This window comes from Scedosporium apiospermum, assembly GCF_000732125.1.
Source record: "Scedosporium apiospermum strain IHEM 14462 chromosome Unknown SEQ_SAPIO_0085, whole genome shotgun sequence".
Classification (NCBI taxonomy): Eukaryota; Fungi; Ascomycota; class Sordariomycetes; order Microascales; family Microascaceae; genus Scedosporium; species Scedosporium apiospermum.
Window position 1 is genome coordinate 379,476 of NW_015971786.1, and position 22,709 is coordinate 402,184.

Sequence of the window (22,709 nt, forward strand, 5' to 3'; positions counted from 1 at the left end):
AAAACCAAATAGTAGCAGCATTCTGGACATCCTTGGGCCTGGACCAACCCATCCTCTTGAGGAAAGTGGGTTGATCCATGTTACCCAAAGGACACACCTGCATGGGTCTGGTCAATCACATTCTCCGAGTCCGCTCAACTGTGAGGGTGTCCCAATATGAGGGACTGAAACTTCGGGCCTTAAGGTTTAGGCTGGATCGTGCGAGGATGATTTACATATGAGCAGATGAGGATGAGAGCACATCTTTTGTGTCGTATTCTGACCTTCTCCTTATAGGGGTTAGTCGGAAACCGGCTTTTAGCGTAAGGAGTAAGTTTCAATTAGCACCGCCAGACCCGGTATTCTTACGGAGTACGAAGGGGGCAGTAGTTATGCAGTTTTAACGACACGCTATATTTCCATAGCCCCGGTCGACTCTAACGGAGGAGGCATCACCCTGGCTCTGTGCCTACTTCCTTCCAACTTTGTGCACGATTACACTACAAAGGAAGGACCCTGAATCCAGGGCACCCATTGATTTCACTTGGTATGATTTTGATCGCAGCCACATTGTTACTCTTTCGGTTCACTCCTGCAGATCTATGACGCTGGATATACTGCCAAGTAGTAGTTTACTTCGTCGGGATTGACATTAACTTACAAAAAGTACAAATGTTCCCGTACTGGAGAACCGTGAGCCGAGGGTAATTAGCAGGACTGCTGAGGAAACATACTTTGCAGACAAGGTAACCTCCGACTTGGGGCGAAGTAAGAACTTGTCCAGAGGGAGCTTTCAATGGAGAGCTCTGTATGAAGTACGAAGTAGTGTCAGGGAGACACACCGATGTCTTGTCTTGGTACGTGAGAACGCAAGGTGTCCTTGCATGGGACGTCCGAGATCCATGTTTTCTTCGCAGCTAGCGCTCGTAGCTCCCGTCCTTACCACTCTTTTTTTTTTTTTCTTTTTTCGATTGAACTTGCTTATTCCAATCGTGGAGAGGCTTCTGGAGTAGTGTACACTCTATCTCACAGATGCCCCTTGTCTAGGAGAGTTGGTGGAACAATCCCCAGAACTACTTGATCGGTGTACGCTAAAACCCGATCCAACTCCGCACTAACCTTCCTGGGATTGATGCTTGGATCACGGTGAAATTCGGTCGTGCAGTGGTTGGCCTGGTCGCGCAACTTGACTGACCAATTGGTGAACGATCTGAGACCGCGAGGCTTCGGACAGGGCGACGATTAACCGAGATCGTCAATTGTTCATCATTGAGAAGTTGAGGGAGGGGGAGGCGAGGAGGTGGAAATCTTAAGGGTACGTGACGATGATTATACGAGATGACCTCACACCGCTGGCTAGCAATACCGGCATCGCGCACTGGAAATGAGCATGGGTGCCATCGGCTTTCGGTTCGGTATAAATCGGTTCATTCACAGATTGCTCGGGATCAACCATCACAATTTTCCTCAACTTTCTTATCAGAATTAGGTATAATTGTACTTACGAGATTTTATGTAATACCGCCTTGGATTGTTTGTAACAATGAGTTGACTCAAAGCCTGATACGATTTTTTTCTTTTCTTACTTCCAAGAGACGCGATATACTTCGGATGTGTACGAAGTCTGTTGGTGACAAGGCCAGGCGAGAGCGTCGCTATACGCATCGATCTCATTGGCTTACGTGTTTCCCATCATCAGCGGGACCTGTGCCCGAAATGTCAACACACATGGTGTATGCGCCAGGTGACTCGAAAAGAAAGACTGAGAAGGGGAACTTGGACATTGATCCCCTCCCCCCCTTTCTGATCCCTCTCGGATGCTCAAATGTGGAAACGGGACAATGCCGAACAATGCACTGCTTGTACGAAGTACATCCTTCATCCGAAGGAATATTGATTCTTCGGCTGCCTTCTAAAGATCGGACCCGTTGACAGACGGAGACAAGGAACGTGAAGATATTCGTATGACACAGCTGGCATTTACACCAGCCCTTATAGGAATTCGCGAGAGTTTCTAAATCCCGTCATCCTCAGTCATTGTTTATGGAATCCGAAATGACGTGTTGAGAGAGTCGTCTCGTCGCATATAGACCGCGTGCCGAAGCCGCGGTGTTGTTGGACGAATAGGTAAGGATGGTACATCCACTTGACCCTCCGGCCAGTCCGGGATCTCGGTGCTTGTGCTTGACTTTCCTTTCCAGGAAACCGCGGCCTGAAGAAAAGAAAAATCAAAAACGAGAGGAGAAGAAAAAAACTTCCGACACCCCCCGAGGGTCGACAAACGTCAGAACATTCTTCCACGTCCGCTACTTGGTTTGGGAGGTGACCCCGAGGTTTCTAAGCAACCCTTAGAAGTTGAGTTTCTTGTCCCAAAAGGGGAGGGCACATATTGGAGGGAGGGGTGAGAACCGCTGATGGTGGGTGGAGGGTGAGTACTTCGTACTTTTCGTATGCTACGTTGGGCGCAACGTCTGGTCCTAACGTCGACGCTACTGTATGTTATTCTTTCCCACGACTTTGGTCCGCCTAGTGCCACTTTGACTAGTGCAACGGACACGTGGAGTGATAGTTGAAAGGGTCGCATTCACTCACTAAAAAACGCTGTGAAACCGGGATCATATTCTTTAGCTCGCTCAAGAGCCAGGCTTTGCCGTGGTACTGGTTCTGTTCTAACACTGTCGGGGATCAATCGATGTAGCTTCTACGAAGTCGTACTAAGACCACTTGCCGGTGCTCCAACGGTGGAGGAGACCGGCAAATCGGTCGACAGCCAATTCGGCCGATCACATCGCAGGCAATTTTTTTCCTTTCTCTTTTCGCGGCTCCAGTTGCCCCGCTGGTGAGCATTACGACTCGAAATACAACTCTATACTACGACACGGCGCCGCAGCGTATACGTCCTTACTTCATAATTGATAAAACCAGGTCTTGTCGACACAATATTGATGAGACCGTGGGCAATCAGAGGCCACCATTTATAACAAGGAGCCACTCAATTGGCGGTGTGGATTCTGGGGGTGGCCTGGCCTGGGCATTGTCGGTTGAAAGGCGGCGGTGCTGAGCGCCCACATGGCAAAATGGCTGTGAGGGGGCCCCCCTACCCAGCTGGCATCTCAGGGAAACGTCGGCAAATAGGCCAATGTGCGCCCGCAAAAGTCACCGGGTTTGTGTCCTCGACTCCCTTGTGCCAGGGAATCGTGACCTGTCCGCAAACGGATGATTGTACGAGCCGAGGACGTTGATAGGCTTATCACAATGAAATGTGTCTGGGGATGACGTGGAACAATTTTCGGGGATAACCTGTCTGAACCTAGCTATCTTGGAGAAGAGAATAACATGGCTAAAAAAGAGAGAGAGAAAAACTAAAAAAAAAAATAAAAAAAAATAAAAAAAGGGGGTGGACTATGGATGGGTGGAGGGAGGGTACGGAGTGCTCCGCGCTCTCACGTTCTCAGTCCGAACAAGGCCGATTTAGGAGGGGGTGGTCGCAAAAAGGATTATTATTTCTGCCTTCCCCTCCTTGACTTTCTCCCCCCGCCCGCCGCCGGTCCAGCGACGAGAAGGAAATCGTCGGGAAAAGGTGAAATTTTTTCTTCCCTCTCGTCCCTTTTCCTTCTCTTTCCCCAGCGATGTTCGGCCGCACCCTTCCACCCCCACCTGAGGGTGATTGGAACGCATCGTGACTCCCCCTGTGACTGCCCAATTCCAATGTCCGAATGGTTCGTTCGGGATCAACCCGTAGCTGCCGCTTTAGAGGCATGGCTAATATATAGTACTTTGGTAGTGTCGTCACCTGCTGCGGTATCGACCAACAAGACAACCCTGTGCCTTTTTTTTCCCCTCCAAGGGCGTTTAAATCGCCTCTTAGTTTGAATCCGGCTGGCTGGGTCGCCTGAGATCTCATCGACGCCCTAATGGTGCTAACGCTGGTGACAGATCGGCCTAGTGTAGAGAGAAGGATGGTTGCGTACTTTAGTTGTAGGGGACTGGAGTGCGCTATAGAAGGCCGAACCGGGGTGCCGGGACAGGCGGGGGGCACAGGAAGGGGGGAAAGGGGGAAGCGAACTATTCCAATTTTTTTTTTCCGGTTTCTTCTCCCACAGTAGCGCGGGCTCTTGGATGGCCAGCGCCAAGACCTTTTCAACCGAGTTTCGCCAAAGAACGGCGCTGATTGGCACCCATCTGCCAAGTTTCAATTGGATCCGATCGCTTGCGATACTATGATAGGTATTATACTTTTCACGAGTGGATTCCGGTAGTGGAGCGCATGCATTCTTCAGTCCTCTCCTATTTCTCTCCTCGGTGGGCATATCAATCCACACATCAATCCACCCACTGCTCCATCCGTCATTACCCTGCGCGTTTGCTCTTTTGGCAGTTCGGTCGGGGTTTGCCTCCAGTACAAAGCAAACTATGGAGTACTTCGTATACTACGTTGGGATGCAGTTTCGGTTATCTGGAATTTGCCCACATTTTCTATCAATTTTGCTTTCCATATATCCACGCCCCCTCCCTTCCCAATTGTTGATTGTGCCAAGGACGAAGTATAAAGTACTTATGTTGTTGCAACTCTTTTTATGGCTCATGGATTTGAGCAACACTCCGATCTTCCGATGAACTGATGTGATACCCGTATCGAAGAGAGAGCCCAGAAATCGTGCAATACTAGCCCTTCGGCGGGTTTCCCCGTCGTAAGTGTTTCTGTGTTTCTGAAGGGTCGTGACGGCTGGTTGGTGGGAGGCCAACGATGCGGCGGTTGTTGATTCTGGTATAGTGGCATTGTTAAACCCCGCCTTGAAGGGGCAGGAAAGCTTGAACGAAGCGTCTTTGAGGGGATCAATGATGGAATGTCAGGTCGTTGCGCGCCGTGCTGCGACTACGCTCCACTAGTCAGGTTCTCCTCCATATGGTTGCATTGAGAGGAGAGGCCAATTCGCTAGAGGAGCGGAATTCAGGGTTGATGACGTGAAATCAAGAGAAGTACGAGGTACATGTACCTAAACTAAAAGTGAGCGAGAGAGCGGATGTCCTTGTGGGTTGTCGGCTGTCGCATATGAATGCAAGGGTCCCGGTACGAGAAAAGGGCAAAAGCTAAATCCTGCAATGATGGAATGATTCGAGCCCGAGTCTCTGGAGCAGAATGGCTTTTTCTCCTGCAGAATACATCGCGCTATCTTTGTTCTAGCCAAGGCGGAAAGATGATAGATTCAACTTCGCCCGAGTTCCCCCAAGTTGCGACGTTTGATGGAATCCTTCTAGTGTCCCGAACTCCTGCAGGTCAACAACGGATTGATGGGATCGATATGGGCGATGACCTCAACGTTGTATTGTGACCTCTCTGTTTGCGTTACGGTCTGTGCTGGGAGTCGCCGACAGCTTGGTTCTCCAAGTCATCCCCAGCCATCCCATTCCAATTCAGAATGTTCATACACTGCACTAATACAAAGTATACCCGTACCCTCCACTATTCTTCGTTCGTACACCACAGAACATTGACTCCTGGCCTTGCTAGCCCTTGACCACAATCATAATAGGGTCATTAAGGAGTGGACCTGTAAACTAGGAACTTCTTGGAGATTATTAGCGTCATCTGGCTGCCGAGCAGACCTCATGGCTTAGCCGCATCCGAACGCTGCATTGGAGATCTGCGACCTACCTCCTCTCCTAGACTCCTTCTAAACAGCCAGTAATGAAGTCATATTGAGGAGGTGAACTGAATCTGGCATTGTGCAGGACAATATAAACTAACATAGCGGAATCAATATTATTACTCCGTACGAGCGAGGCCCACGCGCACCTACAATTGTAAATGATTGCCGTTCGTTGCTGGGCATTGCTTTCCATTTCGGTATCGGTCAATGGCTTTTTCGTCATTGAACCACAGAAGCTGAATGCATCCCTGTGGCCGGCTACTCTGTATGCGTATGCCGCCACCTGCAGTCGGCAATAATGCCTTCCGCTTGAACGAGAGTCCTCCCCAAGGTCCATCTCTTGAGACTTGCCCCATCACCCCACCTGCCACACTTTGACGTTCACATGCCTCTTGTTAGTCACTTGGAAAGGAGTGGCGAATGCCAATGACTTGGGCCAGGCCGACCTCGCCCGGTTGACAATGCGGAGGGCAAGAGGGTCTCTATCCAATGCGCTGGACACAGTTCAAAGACGAGGGGAGACCTCGAACGGGATTGATCAATCAATTGGCCAAATCCACCCCTGGCGTGACCCCTTGTCTATGCCCCAGGCCCCACGATAATATTTGAGCTCCTGAAATGACAAATGTAACATCTGGGCGTCCTCGAGGGTTGCCGAATGTGGAATATTGTATGACCCACCCCTCAGCATTCATCTTTTGGCCTGGCTGGTGTCTGATGCGCATTGATAGCGCCCGTCGGTGAACAAGGGAATTGATTGATCAATGTGTACGAGGTAAAACGACTTGTATCTTGCTTCAGAGTACGAAGCAGGAACTGTACCCCATAATACTTCGTACAAGTATACTCATCAATGATACCGTATCTCACAATTCACCGTCCCATCAACTCCTCAGGGTCCCTGAAGATGATGATGATGCTACTCGTCCAAGGAGATCATGGATCCAGCCCCAAACCCTGCACGACGACGAGCTAGTTGCATTTTAGCGAATAAGTCTTAGATAAAGGAGGAAGGTCCTGATCCCTGCAGTGCACGACGCTACGTTCACCAGCAGAAGCTTAGTAGTGTAGTTTATTTGCGCCTCTAGCATCATTGGATTTCCCATTGATATCAGGATATTAGTAAGAAAGGCGCCATCGATCGGTTCCCCGGAGAATATTAGTGAATGACAGCGCTGGCGTTGTCCAGCCTACCACTACCGTATGCCGCATTGTGGTGAGCTGCACTTGTCTCCGACAACTTGCATGGTTTCGTCCGTCGTTGCGGGTACTACTTTGGCTCTAGTATGTCTCATCTCCATGATCGATTATCACCAGTCATAAAACACACTGGGGAGTTGTCCTCAGCTTCTTCGTGTGTTCGTTAGGAGCACACCAAGCTGGAATTGGAGTTGAAAACCCCTCTCCGTGGAGCTGACACAAGGAAAAAAAACGCCCAGGCTGGCAACATTCATCTGCTGAACTCACGAGCTATTCGAGTGACGTTTAATCGTACGGGAACCCACCGCCCCAACTGCAAACATTCTCACATGAGATGAGAGAGCGAAACAGACCTCAATTTATCGTGACTCCCGTTAATAAGCACTTGAGTCTCTAGTCGCGGGCCAATATCTGCGTGGAGATATCCACTTTCAATAATCCCCCGTCTCACAAGTTTTGAGTAGTGTAGCCTCTCCTAGTGCGCTCTACACTAGTAAACGAGAGCTTTTAGTAGATCCGCCACCGAGTAGCAAGAGGATTAAGATGCTTGTTTCGGGGACACGGCCGGGGAATCAGCACGGGTCGACGGGATCACGCTAGAAGTTGGAGAGACGCCAATGAATTGAGAGAAAGGCACATGTGTCCGTTGATTCCCTTCCACCACCGGTCACATCCTCTTACCTCCCTCCTTTCCTCTTTTGAGGCAATGGAGATCATCTCTGTTCCGCAGATGGCGGGGCAGGAAACATAGAGATCGACTAAAGCCGAAGAAACTAAGTTCTCACCCTTGATCTCGACCTTGGGGAGTGCGGACGACAGTGGGGTATCAAAACGGTGTTCTGAGTTGCAAGACCAAAAGTCACAAGCTTTTTCCCTGTCACTTCGAGAGGCGGGAGAAGTTCTCGTAAAGGACAATTCAACATTGAGAACATCACGATTGTAATCTCCTCGGCTTGCAGCTGATTTCTGTTGAATCCCTTCGGTTGAGAGGATCTTGAATAGACTCCCCCAACGAGCTTGGGTTCTTCACGCGTCATTTCGATCTCATTACAAAAAGGTCCTTGATATACTCATTACTCGCCAATTCTTCGATGGCGGTCGAATATCATATCACAGTCTTGCGCCTTATCCCCTCAAAAAAAAAAAAAAGAGAGTAGCAAATCGAATCTCGTGGTTCAAACAGGTCTTCAAAAGATCCAAACCCATGCCTTCAGAGCTGAAGCTGAAGTCCGAGTAAAACAGACGCTCAATGACTCTGTGCCATTTGGTAGTGATCCCGGAAGTACGAAGTACTTCCTACTCGGCGTTCAACCTTTCTTGGTATACATGTACTCGACCGGCGCAGAGTGCGCAGAATCTCAAGCCGGGGTATCCATGCTGAGCTCCTGCGCCTTCCAATTGATCCCCTGTGCCCTGTCTTCCAACGAGTGACAGGGTAGGTGCCCCCCCCCCAAGGGTACCCTCCCACATCACCCGATACTAGAGCGGAGGAAAGTATCCTAAGTTACGAGGTACGAAGTACTTCATACAATGGCGAACCCACAGCCATGGAGCGCATCTTAGACACACGCCCCCTACCTACCTCAGTTGAAAACGAGAACCCACATGTCGTGGTACCTCATTTCCAATGGACGGTTATTTAGGGGTGCGTGTTCAATATTGAGTACTTGTACTTCGTACATTGAGGGACTGAATGGACTAGGCAAGTTGTAGGCCCCGTGCAGCACAGGCGCACTGCGTGCAGAGATCAATTAATCAGTTGATACCGCCTGAGCCAGTTGAATTGATGTCCAGCAACTGAGGCACCACCGTCAACCCGTGTGGCCTGTGAAGGTGCATCTGACCCTCCAACCTTGTTCCTTCCCATCGCGGTGCACGCAGCGAGTCAGCAGAATTGTGTTCAATGTTGTTGATTTTGGAGCATGAGCAACAAGAACATTTACTGCCGAAGAACGGCCCGGTTTCTCTGTCATCATCAATCCTTGCTCTTAAGTATATCAATGATATCCACGACATGCACAAGATCATTTTTCTCCTCATCGGCATTTCTGTATTCGTGATCGTCATCAATTCCCCTCCAAGAGAGACACTGCGCTGGCCTTCCTCTGCAGCTTTCCACCTGATTCAATTGATCGTACCTAAGCGGAGCCATTTGGCGTTCGGATTTCTTGGCCCTAAAAAGCCCCAGCGCACTCCCCTCCCCGGTTGGAGAGGAATTCGCTACTAGTGCTCCGAGTCCTGATTATCCTCGCGGCGACAAGTGAGCAACATAAATCCTGTCGGCCGTGGGGTTCGCGCTGGACCGCTGGGTACGCGGATCACCACATTTGGCCCACACGCGGACATTGTTATTGTTCGAATTCTTCAACGACGGACCAGGGCACTGTCAAGACTACGCTAGGACTACTTTGCGACTTCCAGGGAGTCTAGGACGGCGGATCTCGTGCTCCTTTGCGCTTTCAAGTTCCATCAACTGCTTCTCTCATCGTCCCTCCATTCTTGCCACTGATAGTCGGACCGGCAGTGGCGCTAAGCGTGTCGTTAGCTAAAGTTAAAATTTTCAGCACCGGACACACAAAACGCACTTGACTTTTCTACAAAAGCCGGACAATCTTTTTCCTGGGTACCTCGGTCATTGCCTCCCAGACCAAAGACCCTCCCATTCGCACCATCACTTTCCGACGCCCTCGAGTATTTACTCAGCCAGACGTCAGCCCTCGTTGACCACCAAGAGCCGAAGTATCAAATCAAAATTTCTTCCCTCTCTTTTTCCTCTCCTCCTCCTTTCCATCTTTCTTCTTCTCATCCAAGACATCTGTCGGATTCCCTTCTTCTTTTTTTTTTAATCTCTCTTTCTATCCTCTCTGCTACATGCGACACACTTGCGCATCCACCTCGCAGCGAATAACTGATACTATCCCACACCTTTTCGGGAGCCTTGAATCTTGTGATCAAAGCTCTGGTCAGCGCGGAAACTAAACTACTGAGTACTATTTCGTACGATCCACAAGTTGCCGATAAAAGGTTGGTGATCAAGCCCGTCACCCTCCGCCGACCAGTTCACAGCAGACCCTCGCACCAACCCGGTTCAAGGACCCGAGCCAACCAAGGCTTGATTGAACCACTCACCATCAAGCACACCTCCATAACACGACGCACGTCGGAACACACACGCCCCCCCTCCCCTGCCTCTATCCATCTCCACTCTTTTCGCTCCACCCTCCTCCACCACCACCACTCTTGGTCCCCCCCCCGCCCTTGTTCGTTCTCCCACCGCACTACGCTAGACCCCCTGTCCCTCCGCAGCGAACAAAGACTGAGCTCGCCATATTTTAGCGGCGTCACACCCAGACCTCTGTGATCTCCCTCGAAGACAAGTGATCCTTGTTTGACCTCGCTTCTCTTGTGGGAATAATATATTGCCTTCAGGGTACGCTGCGACTTCTTTTGCGCTCAGCATTATCATCATCGGACCAGGAACTTGTTTATTAAGAGTCGAATCTCTTCGAAGCTTGCATTTCCCGCAAACTTATCGTCTCTCAATTATCAATCACTCCACTAGCGACGCTCTCCATTGCAGAGCCTTTCCTGTCATCGCGCCACCAACATTCGACGTCTTTTCCTGCTCCCAACCTGCGCCTTCTTTCCATAGAATCGAGAAATCCCTTCTTGAGCCAGAAAAGAGCAGACAGAAGAAAGCGCGCAGAAGGAATTTCACAAAAGAAGTCATTGGGGACCCATTGGACTTCTATTGGCCTCAGATTCATCGCGAACTTCCTAACAGAAGGAGGACGCCGACCATCCAACCTTTGCGATTAGGTTATACTCGCAATATAACCTTCTGACCCCAACCACTTACTTCGCAAGAGAGCATGTACCTGGAGCCCACGCAGCCTCGTGCCGGCTTCATCGACCACCAGAAGTCCCTTCTGCCGCCCGCTGCCCACATCGCGCGGACTTCTCAGGATTCTACTCAGGCTGGAGTTCCCACGCCGGGCACCGCTACCGCAATGGAACGAAACACTAGCGACTATCCCCCATCTGGATTGCCGTCTCCGTACCCACCTCCGTATACGGACGGCAGATCTGAGGGCTCATCGGGTGATCCCCAGTCCACCTCTCAATACCCCGCGCCTCAACCAGAAGTGAGGTCTAATGCGTATTCCACATCAGCGACACCCACATCAGAGTACGGCGTATATCCTACGTCCGCGCGCTCCGGGTCGTTCCCTGAACATATCCAGCGTCCCTACCACCCCCACACTGCCAGCAACAGTGGGAGCAGTGGAGGTATGGCTCAAGCTAATAGTCCGTCCGCTCCCCCAAGGATGGGCGACTCCATCGCGCATTGTACAAAGAACCATTGGCTAACCATTTTTCTCAGACCACTCCATAGCCGCCCCGAGCCCCACATATCCGTACAGCCAGGCGCATTCGCCCTACGGACCTCCTGGAGACATCACACCGAACTACCAGCATAGCGGAAGTGTTTATGCGCAGGCCAGGCCCGACTGGGCCGCGTACGGACAACACAGCGCCGGTCCCTTGACGCCTACCGGCCCCGTCTTCCCTACAACACCCTCATCCGCCCCGCCTCAGCCGCGGCCTAGTCAGGTAAGTTTAGAATCATGCCCGCCATTTTCAGCAGATTTCGGAGTGTTTTAGGTATAGAACTAACTTGAAGAAATAGGTGTACTCGTTCGTTCCGATCCCCGGTTCTCAGCAGCATAAACGACCCCGAAGGCGATATGAGGAGATCGAGAGGATGTACAAGTGCGGTTGGAATGGATGCGAAAAGGCCTATGGTACATTGAACCATCTCAATGCCCATGTAACAATGCAGGGCCACGGCGCGAAGCGAACTCCTGATGGTATGTATTCTCCTTCGTCATGATTTTGTAAGACTGTGAGTTACTGACGTGGCCAACAGAATTCAAGGAGATCCGGAAGGAATGGAAGCAGCGGAAGAAGGAGGAGGAAGCTCAGCGCAAGGCAGAGGAGGAGCGTCAGCGAAACGCCGCAGCTAACGCTGCTCAGAACCAGGTCCAAGAGCCTGGGCCGGTAGACGGTGCTCAACCTACTGCAGCATACGCAGGATCTCGCGCTCTGCAGCTCCCTCCGATCGGTTACCAACCAAATGCCTATCCCGCGCCTCCTTCCGCGGGTGTACCGCAACACCCGCTCTCGGACTACTCCAGCAGCCAGATGTACCCCAACTACCCCCATTCTCCTTATGGGCAACCGGGACAGAATATGTACAACCAATGTAAGTGGATCTCAGCAGCCAAAACTTGCTTCCATCGGAGTTGTGTTCGCTAGAAAGACTAACTTGAGAGAAACAGCGCCCAACGGAAACCAACCTCCCAGCCACTAGCACGGCTCTGAGCATTGAGAGAGAGCTCTTCCCTGGTCCTTTTAATCAGCAGCCTTTATTAGAATATGGTCACCAGACAACCCTTTTTTTTGCACTAAATCAAATTTTCAATTTTTTCTTCTTTTCCTTTTTTCCACCGCACAGCATCATCGGAGAAGGGGGAGGAATCATGCATGCATCGAGGAGTCATGAGAAAGAAAAACGGGGCGGCCTGCTTTTATCGGTCAAATTTTGTTTCATGAGTTTCGAACTCTGCGGTTCAATTTCTCTCTGCTCTTCTTTTTTTCAAACATTTTCTTATCAGTCAATCCCATGAGGTATCATTATCAGGTGGGTTGGGAAAGCGGTGTTTTGTCTTGATTATCCTTGGGTGGGCGGGGACAATGGTTTTTCCCCCCACTTTTTTTTTTTTTTTTCTTCGGGGCCATTCATCGTCAAGGCGACAGGTAGTAATCATGAAGTTGACTGGACTCGATCAATTCTGACTCCTCCTTATGAGGTTTCTGCCATGTAGGCCGTGATCGGGTGTTGTTTGCAGGTTGTCAAGGTTATCCACTCTGATCACATGCGCAACTTGCAAGAGAGTTGTGACAACAGTTGACGCCTGTGTCAGGTCAATATGTCAAGTCGATATGAGTTATTACAACCCTTTCAAATAGAGCCTAATACTACTGATATGGTCACCTCTTCTCTCTCGAGTTGCGCATGTAAGGGAGACTGGAGAACGTAGCATCGCGAGAAATGCTGCCGTGACTATAGCAGCACTGTGGAATTGTCGTTGAATACGAGGATGAGGAATGTATTTCGCACGGTATATAGCTGTTGCACAAGGCTCTACTCTTGGCTTTTTTCTTATAGTGAAACCTGATGATTTGAAGAAGATGCATTTTTAAGAGACGAGGACGTGAAGTTCGCAAAAAGAACGATGATGACATACTCTTCCCCTCGTCGAGATAATCACTCGCCGCACAGTTCGGGGCTAGACAGGGGGTGTGTATCGATTGGAGCAGGTTTTCTTTGGCTTTTTTTTTCTTTCGCAGTGACCGCCTCCGTTCCCTCCTCTAAACAAGTGATAATAGTACTTGGTACGGATCGTCCGAGCTTATTTCACCTCGTGCGTTTCTTTTTTACTTTGCTTTATTTAGTGTGAGGCTAGTTGGGGGCATCCTTTTGGGGGGGGAAAAAAAGGGTTGATGACGGGCGCTAGGGTGGGAAGATGTAGATCGATCGCGCTATCGTCGATCGGGGAAAGGATTGATGGATCTAGATTCAAGGGATTTAAGAAAGTTTGCGCCTCCCGGGAACACCGGGGGATGGTCAGTGATACTTTCAATGAATTGTTGAGTTGTTAATTTGATGTCCATCAGGTACTTTCTATGTCTACGAAGACTCATCATTCTTTTGGAAGAATGACGGGTATGGGATGCGGGCGTTGGACGGTTCATGCGGCCCAATGTCGATCGCTGCGGGGGATACGTGAATCTTGATATCATTTTTCCCGGGTTTTGAAAGTACAATGGTACTCTGACACTCTTTGTTGGAGTTAGTCCATCTGACAAAGCAGTTGAGTAAGATGCTCGTAATTCTACAAAGTTGGCGGTATTTTACTCGAGTCAACGAGATACACAGATACTTTATTCAACGAGTCAATATTATCCAGAAAGAACACGAGGCGGAATCACGACCGTGAGTCGAATCGCGATCGCTAGGATAGTCCAGTCGAGACCGGATTTTCGATCCGAGAGTTTCTCCAAGTACGAGGTAGCAGCCGTCAATTAATCTCGGTGTTGTTGGTTCCAACACGCGGGAAGGAATATCCTAGCGTTATGTGCGTTGTTGTGTGTCCTTATTTAGTGCAACCAGACGCTCGGGTCTCCCAAGCAATGATGATGCGACTAACCGAGATGATGGGATCAAATGGCTTGGGGGGTGTGTCTGGATGACACATTGGCCCACCACCTCAACCACAACCATCGAAGAGACAAAAAAAAAATTGAGTAAAAAAAAAAAAAAAAAGGGAAAAAAAAAAAAAAAAAAAAAGACGGGGGTGAAAAGAAGAGAGAACAAGGCGGGAAGCAAAGGGAGGGGAAGAGACATGCGTGCATTGTTTGGTAATAGATCGGGATATCGGACACCGAATGGACGCCATGAAAGCAAGGGGTGTCGACATGGGGGGGCATCTCCCTTGCGTCCTTGTTGATAACGTGGCGTGCTGAGGAGAGCTGAAGTCGATCTGCATCAATTGATGCCGGTTGAATAGCCAAAATCAGACAATACATAGTTGTCGTGAGGGGGGGGCCTCGTCGGCGATACATATCACCGCTCGACGGCACGGGTGGTTAGAGGGTTTCCCAACCGGGTCCATTGCAGGTGGATTGTTCATCATGGGGGGCGGTTGCCTTTGGGGGCTGAGGCTGATAATGCCTGTCCGGGAACCGGAAGTGCGTCGGTGACATATGCCAAGATGGAAGTGATTTGAGTGAAGTTTGGAGAGACAGTTGGGGTCACGTACGAAGTATTTGTGGGAGTACTGCGCTGGAAAGCTAAGTCAGTGGGTGCGGCAGGAGAGACGGCAGGAACACCTTGGTAGATTAAAACCAATAATTACCGGGCTGAGGACACGGAGGTGCGGAAGTAGTGAAGGCCGACACAGCCCGCATAATATCGATGCGGGATACAGCCCCGTAGGTTCCAGCTTGCGACGTCCGAGTATCTAGAAAGGGGATCAATGACGACTGTGTACTGCAGCCTTTGGAGTTCAAATGACAACACGTTCCTGTGTACACTGGCGTCCTCGTAACAAGGAAGGATTTATGTGTTCAGGTTTCGGATATTGATCTGTATTACGCACCACTCGATACGGGGACCGAATATTTTAGCCCCCACGCGTCACAACTTGCAAGATCAATAGTGTGCATTAATTCATCCGGGACTCGGCCAGGAATGGAATTTGCCTGGGCTGGTGCTCCTTGTCGCCAGGCAGTGCGTAGGTCTCCAATCTGCGGGCCGTAGATAGCGTGGAACGGAGGAGGATCGTCGGCGTCAGGAGGCGGCCCCCTAATCAGGTCATAATCCATCATCGCCAGGGACAGGGACGTGGACAGGTGTGAAGTCGAATGAACTGGGGTTGCGCTGGTAGCTCTCCGATCCAAGGGCCTTTTAGAGACCGTGGGAGGGGTGCGGGTACGACGGTACGAGGAGTAGTCCCTCCGTCTCCCCGTCCGTCGTATCCAGTCCCGCAAGCCGATCCTGGCACGCGACCACATGCTGTGCAGGCTCGGCGACAAGTGCGGACGATGCTTCTTTTTTTTTTTTCTCTCCTGCACTATAAGTCCGGCATGTCGGGCTAGTGGAATTATGTTTGGGTAGTGTAGTGTACTTGGTAGTGTCGATGCACTTCTTCAATACCCGATGCTGCGCTAAAGCAAGTTCCATTCGGTCGGATGGGATGGACATGGAAGCCGGCGTAGTGGAGTTGCAAGCCGGGAGCCGAACAGGGTTATTGCCAGACTGGTTAGGATCCGCATCCAGTCGGCCGGACACGACGCGGGCACTACTGCTCGCTTTGTACCGAGTTAATGCGTCGGTTCTTTTTTTTTTTTTTTTTTCCCACCAAAATGGCCCTTGCATCGCGTCTGTTGGCGCCTTTTAGTTGGGACCAACACCCTCGACATTTTTTTGGCTGCAAGAGGAATAGCGTGGGGGATCATGGGAAGGGAAACAGAACAAGAGGGATGTACTTGTAAGAGTAGTGCAAACTACGAAGTGTTAAATGCGGGTATGCCCTCTCTGGTGTACGAATAGACTGGGGCGGACTAGAGCTTGCTTCGGGTGTTTGCATGAAGAAAAGGGAACCAAGGAACCAGGGGCCCGTTTTGATTGATCTGTCATAAAATAAGCAAGGCGGCCGGTCTCATACGGAGCAGACTAAACTTAGTGATGAAGAAAGACTAGAGAAAGGGTCCTGTGAGATATGATGGCATATCTTGGCCCCTCCAAGAAAAGCGATCATCCTCATGGCTCACAAATATCTGAAGGCAGTGCTTTGCGAAGTTGCATTAACCTCTGGCAATATCCTAGGTGGCTGACTTCCACATCGTTGGGATCATCTCTGGAAGTCCACTGTTCCCTCTATTTATTAGCCTCGCAGGAGCAGCAAGAAAAATCAATTTTTATTACAGCGTTTTCGATTTGTCGTTTCGTTTGTACAGTTCGACGCTCCATTGCCGTTTCCCTGGCTCGAGAGGAGATGACGTCAGCATTTTCCATGGCAGACCTCGTAATCGCACCTGCCCTGTGCGGCGATCCTCAAAAGACATCATCTCCAAATCTCAAAAATCTCAAGCTCCGTCTTGTCGAGGTCTCTACCCCACTACAAAGGAAGACAGAGACAAACACTCCGGCTTCATCCCAGTCATTGACCCTTTTGACACCCCTCCAACCTCATCTTTGACCTTTTCCACGGATATGCCCTGCACAGCCAGAGATAGCTATTGGACTCGATCAGCTTTGGCTGTTGCCTTCTTGGTCATCCGCTCCAGACCTCAATCGCCACGTGCTGCCAGCACCTCGTAAACAAGATAACACTAGCAGATTCCTCCTTTCCTCCGCACTTTACATCACACAGACATTCCATGGTGCTACATTTCTTTTGATTGATATCACAGATCCTCAGCGATAGGAGGAGCTACCTGTATGGACCTCCCTTCCTTTCATGGGTCAGCTTGGGCAATTGAGTTAACTCTAAGCAAATAGCCTCGATATTCCGCAGACAAAGGAACAAAGCCACCCAATCATCGAACATCTACCAACTTCTCAGTATGCCTGATGAACCAAAGGCAGGACATGTTCCTGTCCACAGTGGACCTCCTCAGAGTACCTCTCCGGCCTCGATTAAGAACCTGCGGGACTCGGATTCTGCCATCTCCATGACCGCCCGATTATCACCCGACTCGATTCGAGTGACCGGCTCCTTCCCCTTCGGATCTCTAGGCATCCACCGCGCCGAAGACCATTCACCTTTGCGAAAGATGGATTCCGCAAATGAACACGACAGTCGCGATCATACCTCGTCCATGGGTGGCGATGTGCTACGAGTGATGGATCTTCCCGAGAAGTTCACGGTCGGATATGATTCGGTCTCCTTCACGGCGCAAAACTTCCGAGGCATAAAAGCCATCCCCCCCGGAGCCCACTTCATCTGGGCCTCTTCCTCCGAGACGAGTTCCATGCGAACGGGATTTTGGTTCATCACGAAAGCCGAGGAGAAGATACACGTTGTCCAGTGGGACAAGTTCAACGAGGTACTTGGCGAGCCCGCTAGCCAAACCGAAGCTCGCATCCAGAAGGGAAATATTCCCGACATTTACCACGAACTGCCGTCGTACTACTCCATTCCAACCACAAATGCTGCCAAGGACGTCGATGTGCAGAAGTGCATCGACGATCTAGGAGAAGGCGGCATCTGGCGACGACTTACCTCAAACATAACGGAAACGATGTTACAGCGCATTACCGGCCGTCAAACTGGCCCTTGGAACGTCCATACGACCGACCGAGTCAAGGGATCCATAGTTTTAGCTGCCGAGCTCGAGCTGGACAGGGCCGTCAGCGTCGTCGCAGTCGACGAGCTTAAATTTTCCTTTAGCCAGACAGACAAAACTTATACCATCGAGACGATCGGTTCCGCACGCACTCAGCAGGCTGTAGACTCAACGGCCTACCTCACATCCGTCGTTGACAAGCCCAACTCTGGGCTCACCGATACCGATATTGTTGGTGAAGTTCAATTCGCATTTCTTGTTGGCATGCACTTGGGCAACGAGAGCTGTGTCCTTCAATGGTGGCACATGGTCCTCCGAATCCTACTCCGTGCCTTTACTCTCATCCAGACGAAGCCCTACCTTTCTCGACTCTTTATTGAGACACTGTCGGCGCAGCTGTCCTATGACCAGACCTATCTTGATGGCTCTATCCTCGACTACGGTCACGATAGTTCGCGCGATCTCCGTCTTGCACTCACCATTTACAAGCGCCGCCTCGACGAGCAGCTCCTCACCCTCAACGCCGCCGCCACCGACGAACAGGTCGCCGCTGGCAAAGCCTTCCTCGAACTTGAATCTCTCGCCTGGAAGTTCGGATGGGACTTGCGTGCCGACTACGTACGCTCCGGCAAAGTCATGCTTGAGGATGGCGAGGAGGTCGAGGTCGAGATGGATGATCTTGAGGCTGAGGACGAGAGGGGTGAGTTTGCTGCTGTTGTTGTGGAGATGGATGAGCAGGGCCGGCCCAAGGACATGGTTTCTTGGGACTAAGCTCACACACACTATTTCCATTTCTCTGTATCCGCCCAAAAATTGGGGTTTTCGACGTTTCGTCTTGAGCGTTAGGGAGTCTCGTGTCTTTTATGGCTGGTTTTAGTCGGCATTCTGATTCAGGCTGCGGAGTTTATGGATGGAAGGCATGGACACGGATGGCATTGCATTGAAGGATTATGTTCACGGATAACACCTAGTCTTGTACGATTATTTAGGATTGATGGAACAGTAAGCGAGGCCCGAATTCATTCTTCGTGTAATGGACACCTGGTTGGTGGGTGTAATGAAACGAAAGGTCCATACTTGATTTGAGAGATTACGGCATCTTGTGATTGTTCGCATGTGGTGGGATGAGGGACTGAGAGCCCTGGGACTCAATTTACGCGTCCCCAGCTGTGCAAAATAAAGGGCGATCTGCCTACGAGGCAGCACAATGACTACAGGAAGCAGCTGTCATGTTGCTGAGTTCGAGGCGAAAGGAGAAACCCGCACAAATGGGCCTCTCAATTTCTTTGGCGCCTCTTCGCCAGGGTTGACGAAATAATATGGTCTGTGACTGCGTAGAGGGGGCCTGCCACCCAACTTGTGTAGAATCCCAGCCTCAGAACCCCAAGAAGTACGGGTACTCCAGCCTGTGTTGGCGCAAGGATGGAGCCTCTAGCTACTACGAAGCCGCTTACCGGAATAAAGGTGGTAAGGCCCAATATGATGACGCCGACGACTGTGAGGAAGAAAAGGGAATACTCTCCCAGACCGTTGAAAAGGAGGAGAGCACGGAACTCCCCCCAGCGGGATGTACAGGGTGGAGAGAAGGGCGGTCAGTACGGGGCCGTTAACTGGAGCGGCGGGTATCTCAGCAGCCTCGACCATATTCCGCGGGGCCCCGTGCAATGATTTACTTGAAGGACCGTCATTGATAATGGGTAGATGTGGGTGATTGGAACGAAAGAGACCGAATGGGCTATTGCGGGTAGTGTTCCGGCGTTCATATGGGCCTACAGACATGCTTAAAGTGAGAGAGTTGGCCATGGATACATACTAACGGTTCAATGGTTGAGATGTCTTTGGAGGGCAAGTCTGGGGTGTGTTAGATGGGGTTGGGCAGCCCTGGTCTTGTATTGAAGTAATGCCTGAGAAGGAGGGGTAAGAGCTCAACTGAATACCGGTCCATCGGTAGATAAGATGTGTCGAGGATGGTCCAGATCATCTTCCCTACTAGAGAATCTTCTTCAGTCTTCGTCACTCTCGCCTCTGGAGCTAATGATGCCTCTCTCAGACCTAGCATCTTGCCAAGGAAAGGAAGCCGAGAGCTCTCTCGACACCTAAACAGGCCTACACACACACCGCACCGAGTACACAGCAGTGGGCTTGCTTGATTCTTAATATTTCATTTGCCTTGCCCTGTTCCTTGTACAAACCGGCCAGCAAGGCATGCCATGCAATGCAAGAGTCAATCGCACAAAAAAATAACCATTCGAATAGACCCTTCCTCTTAGACTCCGCCAGGCCACATAAAAGGAGTAATTTTTTTCTCGAAAAAAAGAAAAGACGGGTGGCGCAAACAAAGCCCAATTACCAAGTTCCGGAAACCGACCCTAGACTTTTTCTTATTTGGCTGGAAGGTTGTTTCCCCCAGGTTTCTCTGTCCATGAAGAAACCCCGTACGAACAAAACAAACCTCCAGCACTTTTCCACGCTTCGCTTTTTTCCTTCCCCCGTCTCCAAAAAGCCCCAACACACCCCCAAACAACCACACACAGGTAGGGGAATGGGCGTTTAACGGTAGGACTTCTGGAACCTGGCACGGGCGCCGGGACCGCCGAACTTCTTGGGCTCGCAGCGACGGTTGTCGGCGACGAGGAGGGTTCGGTCGAACTGGACGAGGGCCTGCTTGAGGAGGTTCTTGGAGTGCTCGTCGACGTACTTCTGGTAGTAGGCGATCAGGCTCTTGGCGATGGCCTGTCGGATGGCGTAGATCTGGGAAGTGTGACCACCGCCGGAGACTCGGACGCGGATGTCGACTGTGGGTAACCCAGGTTAGCATATTTCTCTTTGTCTCCTTTCTCCTGGCAAAGAAAACGAAGCCCCCGAAGCGAGGAGAGTATTCCCAATCAACATCCTTTCGACCTCAAGTCCTACTACTCCGTTACGGGATATACTCGGATCGCAGAGATCGCCAGGAGAGGGGGTGGGTGGATGTGTTCGTGTTGTATCGGCTGGTTGGGGGGTGGAAATGTACCTTGAGCGAACTTGTCGAGGCCGAGAACGAGGAGAGGCTCATAGACCTTGTATCGGAGGATGGCGGGCTGGACGCTGTATCGGCGCAAGAGAGATGGTCAGTAACTTTCCCCTCCAAACGAGCCCATCTTGAAAACGCAGAGATCTGATACTCACAGCTGGAGAGGACGGCCATTGACCTTGATGATGGGGGTAGGACCACGGCGAGGCTATTTCGCAAAAAAACCGTCAGCATTTCCCTTCCCAATTCCAAGAAAACGAACGATTCGCCTCCCCAGGCACCATTGTTTATTTTCCCTCCTCTCCTCCATCCCAAAATCCTCCAATTGTCCTTCGACCTTCGCACTCGAAACGTCCGTCTCCTCCTCGGAAAACGAAGGGCCCAGAAAGCCAACAACGCGGGGAAGAACGAGACTCCTTACACTGCAGTGGGCGACAGCAGTAGCCGTCTTCTTCTTGCCGAAGCACTGTACACTCTGAGGGGCCGACATGTTGGGTGGTTGTGTTTGATTTGGCGAGTTGGCGATGTCGACTCGGGGATGGGTGTGGTGGTAGGGCTTTTTTTGGTGAAGATGGAAAATAAAGGTCCGGTAAGCAGGATTTCACCAAAGGTCACGCCCTCCAGATTTTTCGCACAGCCTAGATTTCGGTTGTGGTTCCTTCGTGGGGCTTCAGGGTTGGAGCCAAACTGGCAAAATTACCCGCTGTTGACCCGACACGTGACTGTTTCCACCTGTTGAATGTTGAATGGACCTTGAGACAATGATTCCCTCTTCGAAATTTATGGAACAGAACAAGCTTATGTCATCCCGACTCCACTGAGTAACCATACCAAGATCGCGAAACCTATTCGAACGTCGTCGCAGGCCCGCACTCCTGTTGGCGATCGAGGCGGTACCAACAAACGAAGTTATACCAAACTCGTCCGCTCCATGAACGCCATACCACCCATCCACAATGTCTAAGAAGGGCGTCGGAATCGGCGCCTTCGACCGCAGCCGCCTCACATCCGCCCAATTCGCCTCCCACGGCACCTCCCTCCGCACCGCCAACGCGCAAGCCCTCGAAGCGCAACTCTCCGTCTTCCGGTCCCTCCTCCAACAATTCGCAACAACCCACGCCAAGGACATCCGCTCGAACCCGTCGTTCCGCGCGCAGTTCGCCCGCATGTGCGCCGCCATCGGCGTCGACCCGTTGAGCGCCTCGTCCTCGGCGTCGGGCTCCTCGTCGGGGTCGCTGTGGTCGCAGTTGCTGGGGAGGACCGTGAATGATTTTTACTTCGAGCTGGCAGTCAAGGTCGTTGAGGTGTGTAGTGAGACGAGGGGGGAGAATGGTGGGTTGATTGGGTTGAGGGAGGTGGGGGAGAAGATTAGTAGGGCGAGAGGGGAGGGGTCGAGTGAGATTACGGAGGATGATGTGTTGAGGGCTGTTGAGACGCTGAAGCCTTTGGGGTCTTCGTATAGCGTTATACATGTGGGGAGCAAGCCGTACATTCGGTCGATACCGCGCGAACTGAATACCGATCAGAGTTCGGTGCTGGAGGCGGCGCAGCTTCTGGGATACGTTACGGTCGAGATGCTGGCTGTCAATCTGGAGTGGCCTCGTGCGAGAGCTCAGACTGCCGTTGAGGATCTTATGAGTGAGGGCATGCTGTGGGTGGACAAGCAGACGCGGCCGTGGGAGTATTGGAGTCCCAGCTTTATGGTGGATGTGGATGAGGGCAGGTTATGAAGTTTGGGAGAGGGACGTGAGCCGTAATGAGGGCATGAACGCATATAACATGGGTCTGGTTTTTGCATGGGACTTGGAATGGCGTCGGGAGGCATTGTTTGATCATTGATAGCATAGCACGAAACAAGACATCACTTCATTGAACCAAGATTTTGATTTTGTAGCTGGGGTGAACCTCAACCAAAAGAAATAAACCTGTATCAAACGCTACCGGAAAGC

At 51.0% G+C, this 22,709-nt stretch overlaps 2 protein-coding genes and 2 pseudogenes across 2 annotated transcripts; 3 read left to right on the forward strand and 1 right to left on the reverse strand.

The window, feature by feature from the left end:
- Nucleotides 1–10,702: 10,702 nt before the first annotated feature.
- SAPIO_CDS2126 (uncharacterized protein) lies at nucleotides 10,703–12,204 on the forward strand (the record flags this gene model as incomplete). Its single annotated transcript, XM_016785242.1, has 5 exons — nucleotides 10,703–11,120; nucleotides 11,215–11,444; nucleotides 11,521–11,701; nucleotides 11,761–12,096; nucleotides 12,173–12,204. The coding sequence occupies 5 exons, from the start codon at nucleotides 10,703–10,705 to the stop codon at nucleotides 12,202–12,204; spliced, it is 1,197 nt and encodes a 398-aa protein (XP_016645120.1).
- Nucleotides 12,205–17,024: 4,820 nt separating this feature from the next.
- On the forward strand, nucleotides 17,025–18,518 carry SAPIO_CDS2127 (annotated as a pseudogene; the record flags this gene model as incomplete).
- Nucleotides 18,519–20,297: 1,779 nt separating this feature from the next.
- SAPIO_CDS2128 (uncharacterized protein) lies at nucleotides 20,298–21,250 on the reverse strand (the record flags this gene model as incomplete). Its single annotated transcript, XM_016785243.1, has 4 exons — nucleotides 20,298–20,542; nucleotides 20,761–20,834; nucleotides 20,916–20,968; nucleotides 21,023–21,250. The coding sequence occupies 4 exons, from the start codon at nucleotides 21,248–21,250 to the stop codon at nucleotides 20,298–20,300; spliced, it is 600 nt and encodes a 199-aa protein (XP_016645121.1).
- Nucleotides 21,251–21,716: 466 nt separating this feature from the next.
- Nucleotides 21,717–22,490, forward strand: SAPIO_CDS2129 (annotated as a pseudogene; the record flags this gene model as incomplete).
- Between the last annotated feature and the right edge of the window lie 219 nt (nucleotides 22,491–22,709).